Raw genomic sequence first — 15,276 nt, 5'->3', positions numbered from 1 at the left:
CACCCCCTGTTGGCATCAGATGGTTGTTTTTGCTATCAAAACCCACAACAAACATATGTTAATAACTACTTAGCAGGATCAAGACAAATGTGTATTTGGCTATTTCTATCATCACCATTCTGGCCCCTTTGCCAAAGACACAAAAACAAAGTGATTGAGGATTTATAGACAGGGAGGCATCTGTGGCACAGGGCAGCTTTCTTCTTGCCCCTAGGATCGATCACTTTCCTCCTGAGGAATGAGTGGCCTGAACATCCTAGTCAAAGTGTTTTCTCCAATTTGACATTTGGTTTCCTTGGCAAGCATCATATCACATTTTATACAGTATTAAAAATGTCCTCACTGCACAGGTTTGGGGTCTCCTGTGCTTTAAAAGATTTGTGTGTATGATGTGTGTGTTGGGGGTTTGTGTGGGTCACAGTGCATATAGGAAGATCAGAGGACAGCCTTGGGTGTCAGTTCTTGCTCTCCACCTTGGTGGAGATTGGGTCTTTCTTGACACTCACTTCTGTATAGGTCAGGTTAAGCTGGCCCATGTCCTTTCAAGAATTCGCTTGTTTGTACCTCCCATTGCCAGTAGGAACACTGGATTATAGATAGCTGTGCTACTGTCTCCAACTTTTATGAGTTCTGGCACTTTGCTCACTGAGCCATCTTTCGAGGCCTCCTGTGTGTTTGAAAAGTGGCATATTTGCAATGAGATAAAGGCATCGAAGAAACAAACTTTCATCAAAGAAGTGAAGGATGTGGGCACAGAATAGAAATGAACAAAGAAATAGGGACATGACTATTGAGCTCTTTTCTTCACTGTCAAATTTCGATCTAGTAACTGATGGATATACCTTTCATATATGTGTATGCATGTATGTATGTTCATTTGGTTCATTTGTTATAAAGGATTTAAGTGACATAACTTTGACAGTATAAACATGGTGAGAAGGAGGTCCAGGTATCAGGAAGTTCACAAGCGGAGAAAGAATTTGTCAGGCCGTGATCAAATTCAAGGGTTTGGAATAAAGGTGAGTGGCATAGAAAAGCTTCAAGAGTGCTACAGTCAAGTAGCATTTGCTGTAAGTCCTATATTTATCTTTGGTCTTAGTGGAGTCTATAAGGAATAACTGAGATCGTCAGACAAATCTTCCATGTTCTGAACCAATACCCAGTGTGCTGAGCCTAGTGACTGAGCCCAAAAATCATTCAACTTGTCCCCAGGTACGTAGCACCACACGCCGTATCTGGAACCAATTAGGTATCTGAGTCCTGTAGAGCAGACACAATTTTTAACAACCATGTTGAGATACACCTACCCAGGAGGCACACAATCCAAGTTTCAGTCAGGTATGAAATCACTTTCTCTGTGACAAGAAAACCAGACTTTAATTGAACTTATCACTATAGATTTCTACATATTTCCATATCACCGACTTGATGTCCCCAGGTTACCAGCTATTTCAAAAACAAGCTCTTATGGAACTGCCAACATGTAACGCATTTGAACTTGTGAGTAGTGAATTATCTGTCTGAAATGGGTGAGTTCCTTCATTAGATTTAAAGGCTGGTGACACTTTGCTTAACTTTTTTATTCATCATGGCACAAGATAGAATTTTAAGGAACACCACAGAAAAATTTCATTGCCAACATGACAATTAAGAGTAACACGTTATATATATATAACTCTCTTTGTTAACATCGTACACTTGTCTGATGTGAAATGAATCAGAAAATACTGAAGCAAACTGCCACCTGCTGGTCAAAAGTGGTTTTGCAGTTGTAACACTTCAAATTGCTGAAGTAAGGTAGTAGTAACACGTTACAATACACATAAAATTACTGAAGACACATTTTTCAGCCTTTGGCATATTGTAAGCGCGAATATGTAGCTGTTTTTTGCCCCCTCCCCTGATAGGATTTAATTTACAGAGAATTGTTTGTAATTGAGCTAATATAATAGGGCAGAGGGGGGAATGAGGTTGTATAATTTGAATGTGTATTCAGATTTTAAAACTTTTTGTAGTTAGATTCCAGTTTGTAGTTTTGAAAAATACATCAAAGTTCCACATTATAAATATGTATTATAAGTGGCCTATGAAGAATTGAATTTGATCTAGAATGGGATGGACATGTTCTTAAGTACTGTTAGGCACTGCTTTTCTCTCCTTTGGTTTGCTGAGTTCTTTCTAAACAGTTTCTAAAAATATATTTCTCAACGTATCAAATTTAATATTTCCTTAAAACTTGTTCACTATGAAAAAGCATTCAGTGTCTAAAACTTTTGTTTCTCAGTTCCGTACAAAAATATGGCTTCTCAGTTTCTGTTCTGCTTGGTTAGTATTGTTCTTAGGCATTGAAGGGAGGACTGTCCCGTGAAAAAGCGATGGCAAAAAGCACAGAAACCCGCTTGTGCATATTCTAGAATATTCTATAGAATTTTGCTGCTTAAATATATCTCATGGTGTAATATAAGTGCAGTGATTTTTTTTTAATTGTTCTGTCTTTTCGGTGAATATATCATATTATCACATCTAATCTGTTACAGAATACACAATAGTCAAAATTGAAGACACAAATACAATTAAGCTATATTGAAGCAAGAGTTTGACCTTATATAGAGCCAATGTGGGTAGTTTTAAGGTTGGGTATTGTCGTGTTTGTTTGTTTGTTTGTTTTCCTAAGGCTGGCTATGCAATAGGATTTTACAATAAATGGTAAGGGTAGGAGGGCTTCTCTGTAAGTGGACTGACTTTCTCTTGTGTTGATTTTTCAACGTGTGGAAAAACAAAAAGAAAAATAAAAATGAGTAATTGTCCAATTGTCCATCGGCAAGTTTCCCGGGTCTGGTCCGGAAAAGGATGGTTTTTGGAGGGTGGGCTTCAGCTGCTGGCGGGTGGGCTCATACCAGGGTTTCTGGGAGGGCGTCGGGATTGTCAGTTGACAGGAGCTCCCAAATCTGCCACCGCTCTCGCTGCCAGTCGAGCCAGCTGGCCTCCTCCAAGTTCTGTTTGTCCTCCTGCTCACTGGCTGAGAGGGAATAGGCGCTGCTCAGTTTTTTTGGTCTGGCCGGATGCTTTCCTGAGGCCTGTTGGCCTCCTTCTGCGGCTGTTCCCGAATCTTCATGCCTCTGGAGCCTCCACAGGGGAGGCTCAGAGGGCTGGTGGGCCGAGGTCATGGCAGGCTTCCCTGATCCCGGGTAAGGAGGAGGGGGGCGCCTGTCATCTCTGCCACTCTCCTGAGGTCTCTGGTACACAGGCTGAGGTCTCTGGTACACTTCCACCTCGCCCTCGGCCATGTCTTCTGTGCTGTTTAGGGACAAGAATGGCTCAGACCTGGCTGCAGGCCGCCTGGACCCTCTGCCACCACCCAGGATGTGGGGAGTGCTGCAGACACGCGACACAGGAAGGTGGACACTGCACTGTGCCACAGTGGTCGCCGTCTGAGTCCTCCGAATGACCTGAGTGCTATTGTCCAGCCCTGTGGGGCTCCCTTGACATCGAGGCCAATTCAGGGATAGGTTCCCTTGAGAAAGGGAACAGGGCCTCGGTCGCAGGGAGCTACTTTCAAAAATGTCTCCATAGGAACCTGGAACCAGAAAAGCAAGAACTGGGGTTAGTTTGGACAATTGCCTTGAGCATTAGTGCCTTGCTCTTTTCTTTTTCACTGCTGCTTCTATTGCTGAAAAAGTACAGCAGACTCTCAGCTACCTGGGAAGAAAATCTCCCTAGCGAGACCAGTGGCAGGTTCTTGTTGATAGTGACGCCTGTTTGTGTGGCCACTCCTAGACTCTCCCAGGCTTAACTGAGCTGTCGAACTACATAAACTGCCCTGTTGACAATTTAGGCTTCATGAAAAGAAGAGCAGTGGATTAGTGTCCAAGCTTAGCGATTGGGGAGGAGAGCCCAAGGAGAGATTTTTTTGTCCTCTTTTTCCTCTCTTCAGTATTTTCTGAATAGTGGTTGGCAAGCAGTTACCACGAGAATAGCAGCTAAGAGTTAGGGATGATCCTTTTCTTAGGTAAGTGCAATGAAGTTGAAAAACGGTACTTCACCTGTCATTCCGGGGTCCTTGGAGCCACTTTTTAGTGTTGAGTGCCAAGTTCCCCAGATATTGAAAGGCTCCTCAGACATATCTAGGAAAGCAGATAAAAGGGTGCACAACAGAAATAATTAAGCATGAAATCAAAAAATAATATCATTACATTTTCGGCACAAAATACCATATTCGAGGCTGTACTAGATGCAAAACAATCCTATGTGGGCTGCCTTCCGGGAAGTTTGTTTCTGTTGGAGATGGACAAAAGTGCTCTTTCTACATCATGTTTCTGAGAAACAGAATGAATATTCACTAAAGAAATCTATACCGTAACCCCCAGAACCTTGAAAAATAAACTTTGCGTACCCCCCTTGTTCTTGAGGATTACTGGAGGATCTGGGCAGCTCTAATATCATCAAAAGGGGTGCCTATAAGAGGGAGGCGAGAGAGAAGATGCTGCTGTGTTGGTGGCTTCAGACATGGAAGGAGCAGGCCTGAGACTAGGCCTACAAAAGCTAGCAGAGGGCAGGAGACAACAATTCCTCCCCAGATCCTCCTGAACAGAAGGAAGCCCTGTTCACCCATCCTATTTCTGACACCCCAAATCATAAGAGGTCTAATCTGTGTGTTGCTCTCATTGTGAGTGACAATGGTAGTAGGGAACTCATCCATGGGGGCACTTGGTGATAGCCACATGGGCTCCGGCTACAGGAACAGACGTTCAGGGACGATAGTGCTGGTTTCTGAATCCCCTTAGGGACACTACCCTACTGGCATCAGCAGATTGGTTCCTGTGTGTGTTTTTTCTCCTCCCTTTTCCCCCAACCAGGGCATATGTAGTTATGGAGCAAGATGCTCTAGTAGATGTCTTAGCCAGCTCAAGTTTTCCTCCTTCCAAGGCTATGCTGGAACTATCATTAGGACTTGGAATCAGAGGTCTACTGGATGTCTCCACATGTTTGTTAGTTTCTGGGAAGTATGCCTTGTTTCATTCCTTAGAGGAGATCATGAGACAGACCAAATGCATAGTAACAAAATATCAGAAGTGCCTACAAGGTTAGGGCCCACAGATTAGCCAGGGATTATTCCATGCTAAGTGTTGCCATAACAACTGCATGTAGATTCATTGATGAAATCCAATACATGAGATCCATAGGTACCATTCTTAGTTATCAGGAGTCCATAGGCCTCCGTGGAGACTGATTATTCTTTCAAGATCCTGCAAGCTAGAAGTGGCAGGACATTCCTTTGACTTTTAGTCTGGGGTTTTCGTCACTGCCTGGTTCTAGATATTGCATTGTTATGTGATAGGGTCAGAACCTTTTCTTTATGAAGGTGATAGAAATCAATTGAGTGACATCGTAGACCAGCAGCTATGCAATGCAAATCCACCAGCAGGGTCGTAGACTCCCCTGGATGTTAAGAGGAGAAAGGAAGTTGGGAAAATGAGTGGCTCCTTTGGGCATTCGCTCACTTGACAGATATTTGAGATTCGGAAGTTGTATAGACCTTCTGCAACAACATCGGGGCCACCATTCTTTTCTCCTATCTTGAGCATGTAGCAGACACTCAGTAAATGTTCTTTGAATTGAAGAAACATCAAACAAAGGCCCAATGAAGAAGGTCCAAATTGACCCACCCCATGTAACATGCCACAAGAGGACAGATATTTGAGCTGTCACAGCCAGGCTTCAGTTACCTTTTCCAAGCCTTGGTCCTGGAGAACTTTCTCTTGACTTCGACTTTGGCGATGGCAAGTGGCCCACCAATGTATACTGCTCTGGCACTTTATAAAGTTTCTCCGAGCCCCCCCGGGCCCTGTCCTCTTGCATAGCCAGCAGGGAGCGCTCAGACAGCACTGGGGAGTTGTTGTCATAAGGGGAGATGTCTCCGCTGGAGGCCTTGTTGGAATCTGTAGATGAATGCCTCCCTCCCATGGAAAAGGAAACGTCCTCCGACTGCAGCATGTCAGGGCTCCTGGCATAAGACAATTAGAGGTCTGTAAGCATGGTCAGATTGAAACATCACTCAGCTGCCAATGGCAGATTCAAGGACATGGACATGGAGGCTGAAACAAGAAGACTTTGAGCAATGCTCCAACACATCTCCATCAATAATGTGAAAGCGTTTCCATAAGATGACCACACGATGGCACTAAAACACAACAATGTCAGCCTGCAAACGATGAACTAATGATCTGCTGTAGTTGCCAAAGCTCAACCAGCAGAGAGCAGTAAAACCTAACAAATGTTAGAAAACAAAGGTCAACTAGAAGGGTGGAGACACACAAGCCTGTGTTCGCCAACACTGCCTGCCAGTAGCCTTGGCGAATAAAATGTAACAGCGATAAAATGTAACAGATTTAACAGAAACAGGACACAAACAGAGATGGAGCCTTGTCAACACCTTGCATTGCTACAGCGCCTAAAACGGAGTGATGCTTGATTAAAGTTAAGAGTTAAACCCTGGGAAGGTCACTATCTATTAAACAAGGAAAAGAAAAATAACCCAGATGACTCTTTTTTTGCCTTTTTCAGTCTCTGAATTAAAAATAACCCAGACTTACAGTTTATTGTGGTTTTAAGAAAAACTTTTCTTTTCCTGCGGCATATTTAAAAAATCAATGTATTCTTCCTGTGATGAAGGCAGCGATACTACGGGTGTGACTATATGTTTTTGTATGAAAAGGCGGCTAAAAATATAAATACATGGCAGTCATTAAGAACCCAGTGTATTTAAATACACTGAACAGGAATTTGCAAGGCAAGAGGATTTCTGCTGAATAATCTATGGCATTATCTCACATACTATTATCATATGCACATATGAGTTGTCATAGCAACAGAAATAACAGTGAACATGTAAATGGAACAGGAAAATGAGAATACCAGGAACATGTGAACTGGGCAAAGTCTTACCTGGAACCATCTTTATTTTCTACCTTCCTCAAAACAGTGGCCCTGACATCTTAAAGGGAAATGATCAAAGATTGATTAAAAGTTTCACAGTGTGCTTCTGCCTCCCCCTCCCCACCCTATTTGCTTCTCTTTACTGCTCTTTGCTTTCCATTTGCTACAGTTATCAAAACAAGTCCTTTGTGGCCCTAAAGAAGGTAAACACACAGTGCAATCCTCTCCTAGCCAAAATGGTTTTTGTCATGCAAAATAGGAAGTGGATTCATAGGGACCTTAGCTTTAGCTTAGGCTGCCAGCAAGGGTGAGTACCCAGGGGAAAAACATCCTGACACTTGTGATATGTCATGCCTGTCACCAAAGTAGCCAGACTCTGGCACTTTTGCTAAGGACATTTCCTACCCACATAGACCTCTGCTTTCCTTCTCTTTGAACTGATATCACACAATCTTATGGGCAGGAGCCAAAGGACAGCCATGAGGATAATTTTCCAGACGTGTGGGCCTCCAGTAAATTTGAAGGGAAAAGCAATCAGAAGAACTTAACTGTTTCTGCTGGAAAGGGGTGGTGTACACTAACAACCGCATATAATTAAAGGGAAAAATATTTCCTTAATTCTAGGTAGGGGAACACAAATTCAAACAGACTGGACAGTTGCTATTGTCATGAGACGTGGCTCTTCTTGGGAAAGGCTTGTTATACACATGAGAAGAAGTGAATGCATTAAGCTAACACAGACTTCAGCTCAGAATCAGAAGAACTATAGATCATATTATTCAGCTGATTTCATTAGTTTCCATTGCTTAGTTGATATTTTCTTTCCAGCCATTAATGAAAATGTCTTCGTTCTATTCGATCAGAATAAGTCATGGTTGTATACCTAATAGTGGAAAACCATAGTCTTTTTTTTTATGGGATATTTTAAGGAGTGTCCAAGTTATTGCCTAATTCACGAGCCCAACTGAAACAATGTATAATTTGGATTTTGCCTCCTCTTATTTGGAGGAGAGTTTTGGAAGTGGTCACATCTTAATTCGCAGATACCATAAACATTTGGGCTCAGGTCTTACACATATCTTCCCAAAAATGTAGAAGAGAAAGATCCAAATGTTCATTCAGCCAGGAGTAACGAGCATAAAGGAGAGAGCACAGGGAAGTCATCTCTCTCAAGTCTTCATGTTGGGACGATTATAGGTTTCCACAGTAGGAGTGGGTTTTTCTTTTACCCTGTGTAACCATGAGGTCCTAAGAAATAGTGCATTTCTGCCTGCTGTGAGGGTTAAAAGGCTCGGAGGACATGGTGCCCTGTATGAGCTGCCACATGGACACTTACAGGGCATCTGTATATTTTATACCGCAAACTAAGCTTGTCGCCCTTCCCATTGTTTTCCTTCTCACCACCTCTCAGATTCCTTCCGAGGACGCTGTTCCACTATACATACTTTCTCAACATGCCTCTGACACTGGTAATGGACCTGGCGTGCAGGCGGGAATTATACTTACATTGCTTTTGGGGGGAAGTGCAGAACAGGCAATATCATGTTTAATGGTTTGGTGAAAAGAAAACAAGGGTGATCAAGAATAATTGAAACATTAGCTCCTGTTACTCTACCACTGTTTCTTCCATGTTCATTGCTTTGATCGGATCTGACCAGATCAAAAGGAGAGGGGCCTTGTCCCTTTTTGGTTTACCCCCATTGGTACATTCCAGCCAGGGAAGTAGGTACCATAGAGGAAGTGGGTACATATGGGAAGCCCCTTGTAAAATACATGGTGTACTGCTTTGGACTGTAAAAAGAGTAACATCTATTAGAGTTCCTTATATGGAAGGCCTTGCACGTAGGGACTCTAGACTGTCTTTGTTCCTGATCTGAGACCAGAAACAACCAAGAGCAACAGGTAGTTGGCAAAATAGCTTTCTGTCGAGTAGTCCAGGCAATAAGGTTTGGACTCCCTGTAAAATTTATTAAACTCATGCACTTGGTGTTGCAGATTAATAATAAAAGGCTATATTTTATACTTTTAGTTAATGACCATGTTAAATGTTTAAAATATCCTTTTCATTTTATTTTCTCAGCAGAAACGAGGGAGGTGTAGCCAAATTTGCTTAAGAACCCACCTCGAAAGAATTCTCAGATTGAGACAAACACCCTCCTCTTTGGAATCTCAGAAACAAAACGAAAGGGCCTCAAAAGTCTTGTCTCTGATTTGCATATAGGATCTTCACCTTTAAGAGAACTGTTCTAAGTAAGATAGATGTGCATTTGTTTACAGAGAAGACTTGCTTCCATGAGGGTTACAGTTGCTGAGGCATTGTCTCTGAAACATGGTGTGGCCTTTCTATGTTCTTGAATCTTAACAGACTGTTGGCTGGACAAGTTGCTAAGTGATGTGGTTTTTGAATCCAAATGTGTCTAGCTCCTATACTTTTCATAGTTAGTGTATAGCAGACTGAGGTTAGGGGCTTTGAGTAGATGGGTTGCCAGACAACATGGGTTTGTCTCTAAGCTGCGAGATAATTTAATTAGATAATTAAATCCCAGGACCGACCCCAGCATGCATGGCCAGCCCTAGCTAACCAAACATGACATGGACATGGAGAGGGAATCAACATTCTCACCCTTAGCTGCTCCCTCCAGGTCAGGGTTTAAGCAGGCCGGCCGGGGACTGCGCGCACGCCTGCGCACAAGCCTGCGCTGCAGCCGGCTTTAGAGAACTGGTTCTGTGAATAAAGGAAGAACTCCAGTTCAGCCCTCAGTGTGCCTGCCCAACCCACTGCTGAGCTAGCTCGCTGAGAAGCACAGAGATTTCAAATGTGTTTTGTCTTCATCCGCGGCTCAATCACTCAGTCAATAATCCTCAGACAGCTTGAATGCAAGGTTTGTATTCATCTCAGAAACTTATTAATTGCCCCAGGAAGTAATCCATTGTCACAGAAGCCCTGAAATTATGGAGATTCCCACATCAACTGTGCATAGGGCTGCAAAGCTTCCCTTGGGATAAAAGCACTGCTCCAAAGAGGTGCTGATACAAATCTCTCCTCTCTACCAGAGGGTAAAGTCAGTACTGGATGATAAATACCAGGTGATACCTCTCCCCCCTACTTTTTTTTTTTGAGGCAGGGTTCCTTTGTATTTTTGGCTGTCCTGAAACTCTAGAGACCAGGCTGGCCTCGAACTCACAGAGATCAGGCTGCCTCTGGCTCCCGAGTGCTGGGATTAAAGGTGTGTGCCACCATGCCCATGCGCTACCATCTCACTTCGTTTTAAATCCTTATTAATATCCATTGTATGGTGTTATGGTGCCTCAGTGACAAGTGAAGGTACAATAATGCTGTCCATATTATTTTTAGTTAGAGCATGCCTGACAAGGCATCTTTGAATAAATATTTTTTTTCAAAGTGTAAAAAGGCTAAAGTAAAGACATTAGGATGATGGGAGGATGGGATAAAAATCTTCTTCCACCCCAGATAGCTCTATCCCTGAGACTTACTTCTATGTTCTCAAATCCTTCATTGGAGAATTTCATATTGCACTAAAAAATTTTCCCTAAAACTCTGCTGGAACTCTGCTGGAAAAAAATATGTGGGAGAAAGAGGCTTAATGCTTCACAATTTCCAGGGCACTAGAATGAAGGGAACATTGAAGTCACTGGCTACTGCTAGACAATAGAATTCTTTGCTGTAATGCCACAGGTAAAGTCAGATTTTGGAGCATTCTGATTCAACAAATTATAGGAAAAAAAGGCAGAAATCATAACCCATTATGTGCCAGCTCACAGACTGGTAAAAGATGACCTTATTGGGAACACTGATTGGTTAAAATGAATGATCCCCATGGTTCTGATTTGATAAGCTGAACAAAATACCACAAAAGAAAACTCATAACCCTTTCTTTTTATTGTTTTTATTGAGCTATATTTTTTTCTCTGCTCCCCTCCCTTATATCCCCTCTCCTTCTGCTCTCTCCTATGATCCCCACTCTCCCAATTTACTCAGATCTTTTCTTTTGCTACTTCCCATGCAGATCAGATCCATATATGTCTCTCTTAGGGTTCTCATTGTTGTCTAGGTTCTCTGGGATTATGAACTGTAGGTTGGTTTTTTATGTCTAACAGCCACTTATGAGTGAGTACATACTATATTTGTCTTTCTGGGTCTGGGTTACCTCACTCAGTATGATGTTTTTAGCTCCATCCATTTGCCTGCAAAATTCAAGATGTCAGTTTTTTCTGCTGTGTAGTACTCCATTGTATAAATGTACCACATTTTCCTTATCCATTCTTTGGTTGAGGGGTATTTAGGTTGTTTCCAGGTTCTGGCTATGACAAACAATGTTGCTATGAACATAGTTGAGCACATGTCCTTGTGGCATGATTGATCATTCTTTGTATACATACCTAAAAGTGGTATTGCTGGGTCTTGAGGAAGGTTGTTTTCTAATTTTCTGAGAAACCACCCTACTGATTTCCAAAGTGGCTGTAATAGTTTGCACTCCAAACAGCAATGGAGGAGTGGTCCCTTTACCCCACATCCTTTCCAGGATAAGTTGTCATCAGTGTTTTTGCTCTTGGCCATTCTGATGGGAGTCATTTGCATTTCTCTGATGGCTAAAAATGTTAAGCATTTTCTTAAGTGTCTTCCAGCCATTTTTAACAGATTCTTCTGTTGAGAGTTCTTTGCTTAGGTCTGTACCCCATTTTTTATTGGATTATTTGTTCTTTTGATGACCAATTTTTTGTTTTTTATATTTTTTTGGAGATCAGCCCTCTGTCCAATGTGGGGTTGGTGAAATATTTTCCCATTCTGTAGGTTGCCATTTTGTCTTGTTGACTTGTATTCTTTGCCTTACAGAAGCTTTTAGTAAAAGGGAGGTCCCGTTTAATGGTTTCTCTCAGTGTCTGTGCTACTGGGGTTATATTTAGGAAGTGGTCTCCTGTACCAATGCTTTCAGGTATACATCTCACTTTCTCTTCTATGAGGTTCAGTGTGGTTGGTTTTATGTTGAGGTCTTTGATCCATTTGGATTTGAGTTTTGTGCCTGGCAATAGATATGGGTTTATTTTCATTCTTCTACATGTTGATATCCAGTTATGCCAACACCATTTGTTGAAATGCTTTCTTTTTTCCATTTTGTATATTTTGCTTCTTTGTCAAAAATCAGGTTTTAGTTGGTGTGTGGATTGATATCCATGTCTTCAATTTGATTCCATTGGTCTTCCTGTCTGTTTTTATGCCAATACCACACTGTTTTCAGTACTGTAGCTCTGTAGTAGAGTTTGACCTCCAGAAGTTCTTTTATTGTACAGGATTGTTGTGGCTATCTTTGGGTTTTTATTTTTTCATATGAAGTCAAGTATTGTTCTTTCAATGTCTCTGAAGAGAATTTTGCTGGGCATTGCATTGAATCAGTGGATTGCTTTTAGTAAAATTGCCATTTTTACTATGTTAATTCTACTTACCAAGAGCATGGGAAATCTCTCTATGTTCTGGTGTCTTCTTTATTTTCTTTCTTCAAAGATTTAAAGTTCTTGTCATACTGGTCTTCCACTTGTTTGGTTAGTTACTCCCAGATATTTTGTTATTTGTGGCTATTATAAAGGGTGATGATTCTCTGATTTCTCTCTCAGCCTATTTATCATCTGTATAAAGGAGGGCTACTGATTGTTTTTTAGCTCATCTTGTATCCTGCTACATTACTGAAGGTGTTTTTGAATTGTAGGAGTTCCTTGGTTGAATATTTGGGGTCATTTATGTAAACTATCATATCATCAGCAAATAGTGAGAGTTTGACTTCTGTTCTGATTTGTATCTCCTTGATCTCCTTTTGATGTCTTATTGCTCTAGCTAGGACCTCAAGAACTATAATGAATAGATATGGAGAGAGTGGACAACCTTGTTTTGTTTCTGATTTCAGTGGGATCATTTTCAGTTTCTGTCCATTTAGTTTGATGTTGGCTGTTGGCTTGGTGTATATTGCCTTTATTATGTTTAGGTATGTTTCTTGTATTCCTGCTCTCTCCAAGACCTTTATCATGAAGGGGTGCTGTATTTTATCAAAGGCTTTTTCAGCATCTATTGAGATGATCATGTGGGTTTTTTTTCAATTTGTTTATATGGTGGATTACCTTGACGGATTTTCGTATATTGAACCATCCCTGCATCTCTGGAATGAAGCCTCCTTGGTCATGGTGGATGATATTTCTGAGGTGTTCTTGAATTCGGTTTGCCAGTGATTCGTTGAGTAATTTTGCATCAATGTTCATGAGTGAGATTGGTCTGTAATTTTCTTTCTTAGTAGTGCCTTTGTGTGGTTTGGGTATTAGGGCAACTGTAGCCTCATAAAAAGAGTTTGACAATGTTATCTCTGTTTCTATTGTGTGGAACAATTTGAGGAGTATTGGTATTAGTTCTTCATTAAAAATTTTGTTATAATTTTGAGCTGAAACCATCTGGTCCTGGGCTTTTTTTGGTTGGGAGATTTTTGATAACTTTTGATTTCCTTAATGGTTATAGATCTATTTACTTTGCTTATCTTGTTTTGATTTAATTTTGGTAAGTGATATCCAGAAAATTGTTCATTTCCTTTAAGTTTTCCAATTTTGTGGAGTACAGGTTTTTGAAGTATGCCCTGATGATTTTCTAGATTTCCTCAGTGTGTGTTGTTATGTCCCCCCCCCCTTTTTCTTATTTTGTTAATTTGAGTATTCTTTCTCTGCTTTTTGTTTTCTTTGGTAAAGGTTTGTTTATTTTGTTGCTTTTCTTGAAGAACCAACTCTTTTGTTTCATTGATTGTTTGTATTGTTTTCTTTGTTCCTATTTTGTTGATTTCAGCTCACAATTTGATTATTTCCTGCTATCTAGTCCTCCTGGGTGAGTTTGCTTCTTTTTGTTCTAGAGTTTTCAGGTGTTCTGTTAACTCACTAGTGTGAAAAATTTCCAGCTTCTTTATGTAGGCATTTAGTTCTATGACCTTTCCTCTTAACACTGCTTTCATTGTGTTCCATAAATTTGGGTATGTTGTGCGGTCATTTTCATTGAATTTTAGGAAATCTTTAATTTCTTCCTTTATTTCGTCCTTGACCCATTGATGATTTAGGTAAGCATTGTTTAATTTCCATGTTTTTGTGGGCTTTCTGGAATTAGTGTTGCTGTTGAATTCTAATTTTAAGCCATGATGATCTGATAAGATACATGGGGTTATTCCAATTTTTGTACCTGTTGAGATTTGCTTTGTTACCCAGTATGTGGTCAATTTTTAAGACGGTACCATGAGGTGCTGAGAAGAAGGTATATTCTTTTCTGTTTGGATGGAATGTTCTATAGATGTCTGTTAAGTCCATTTGAGTCATAGCATGTTAGTTCCCTTATTTCTCTGTTAATTTTCTCTTTGACAGACCTGTCCAGTGGTGAGAGTGGGGTGTTGAAGTCTCCCACTATTTGTGTGTGGAGTTTAATGTGTTATTTAAGCTTTAAAAGTTTTTCTTTTACATATGAGGGTTCCCTTGTATTTGGGGCATAGATGTTCAGTATTTGAATTTCCCGTTGATGGATTTTTCCTGTGATTTTAGTTTGAAGTCTATTTTGTTAGATATTAGGATAGCTACACGCACTTATTTCTTAGGTCCATTTGATTGAAAAAAATTTCCCAACCCTTTGAAGTGTGTTTCTTGTGTGTAACAGAAGGGTGGGTTTTGTTTTTGTATTCAATCTGTTAGCCTGTGTCTTTATATAAGTGAGTTTAGTCCGTTTATATTAAGGGATATTAATGACAAGTGATTGCTAGTTCCTGTTATTTTAGTTTTCATTGTTGGTGATAATATTATGTGTGTTTTTGCTTTCTTTAGGATTTGCTGTTGTGAGATCATCTATTGTCTGTGTTTTTGTGGATGTAGCTAATTTCCTTGGGTTGGAGTTTTCCTTCTAGTACTTTGTGTACAGCTGGGTTTGTGGCTATGTATTGGTTAAATCTGGTTCTTTCATGGAATATATGTTTTGTCTGTCTAGGTGATCAAAAGTTTTGCTGGGTATAGTAGTTTGGGCTGGCATTCATGGTCTCTTAATGTCTGCATAAGACTTGACCAGAACCTTCTGGCTTTCACTGTTTCCATTGAGAAGACAGATGTAATTCTGATAGATCTGCCCTTATATGTTACTTGGACTTTTTTCTTTGCAGCTCTTAATATTGTTTTTTAATTTTGTATGTTTAGTGTTTATTATGTGATTATTATGTGGCAAGGGGACTTTTTTTTTTGGTCTAGTCTATTTGGTGGTTTGTAAGCTTCTTGTATCTTTATATGCATATCTTTCTTTAGGTTAGGAAAGTTTTCTTCTATGAT

At 40.6% G+C, this 15,276-nt stretch overlaps 1 protein-coding gene across 3 annotated transcripts in view; it reads right to left on the bottom strand.

Moving 5' to 3' along the window:
* Positions 1-1,270: 1,270 nt before the first annotated feature.
* Positions 1,271-15,276, bottom strand: part of Arhgap6 (Rho GTPase activating protein 6) — a 505,314-nt gene continuing 491,308 nt past the window's right edge. The window contains exons 11-13 of one of the 3 annotated variants that reach the window (XM_075957613.1): positions 5,727-6,004; positions 4,044-4,124; positions 1,271-3,577 (exon numbers count right to left, since the gene is read on the bottom strand). In XM_075957613.1, the coding sequence (XP_075813728.1) occupies positions 2,892-3,577; positions 4,044-4,124; positions 5,727-6,004 (1,045 nt within the window). In that variant the 3' untranslated portion in view covers positions 1,271-2,891. The remainder of the gene's footprint in view (positions 3,578-4,043; positions 4,125-5,726; positions 6,005-15,276) is intronic. The other 2 variants (XM_075957615.1, XM_075957614.1) reach the window with 2 other exon arrangements.

The sequence above is a fragment of the Microtus pennsylvanicus genome, chromosome X (assembly GCF_037038515.1).
Source record: "Microtus pennsylvanicus isolate mMicPen1 chromosome X, mMicPen1.hap1, whole genome shotgun sequence".
NCBI classification, from domain to species: domain Eukaryota; kingdom Metazoa; phylum Chordata; class Mammalia; order Rodentia; family Cricetidae; genus Microtus; species Microtus pennsylvanicus.
The sequence above is the reverse complement of the archived record's forward strand: the minus strand, read 5'-3'. Positions and strand labels throughout refer to the sequence as shown.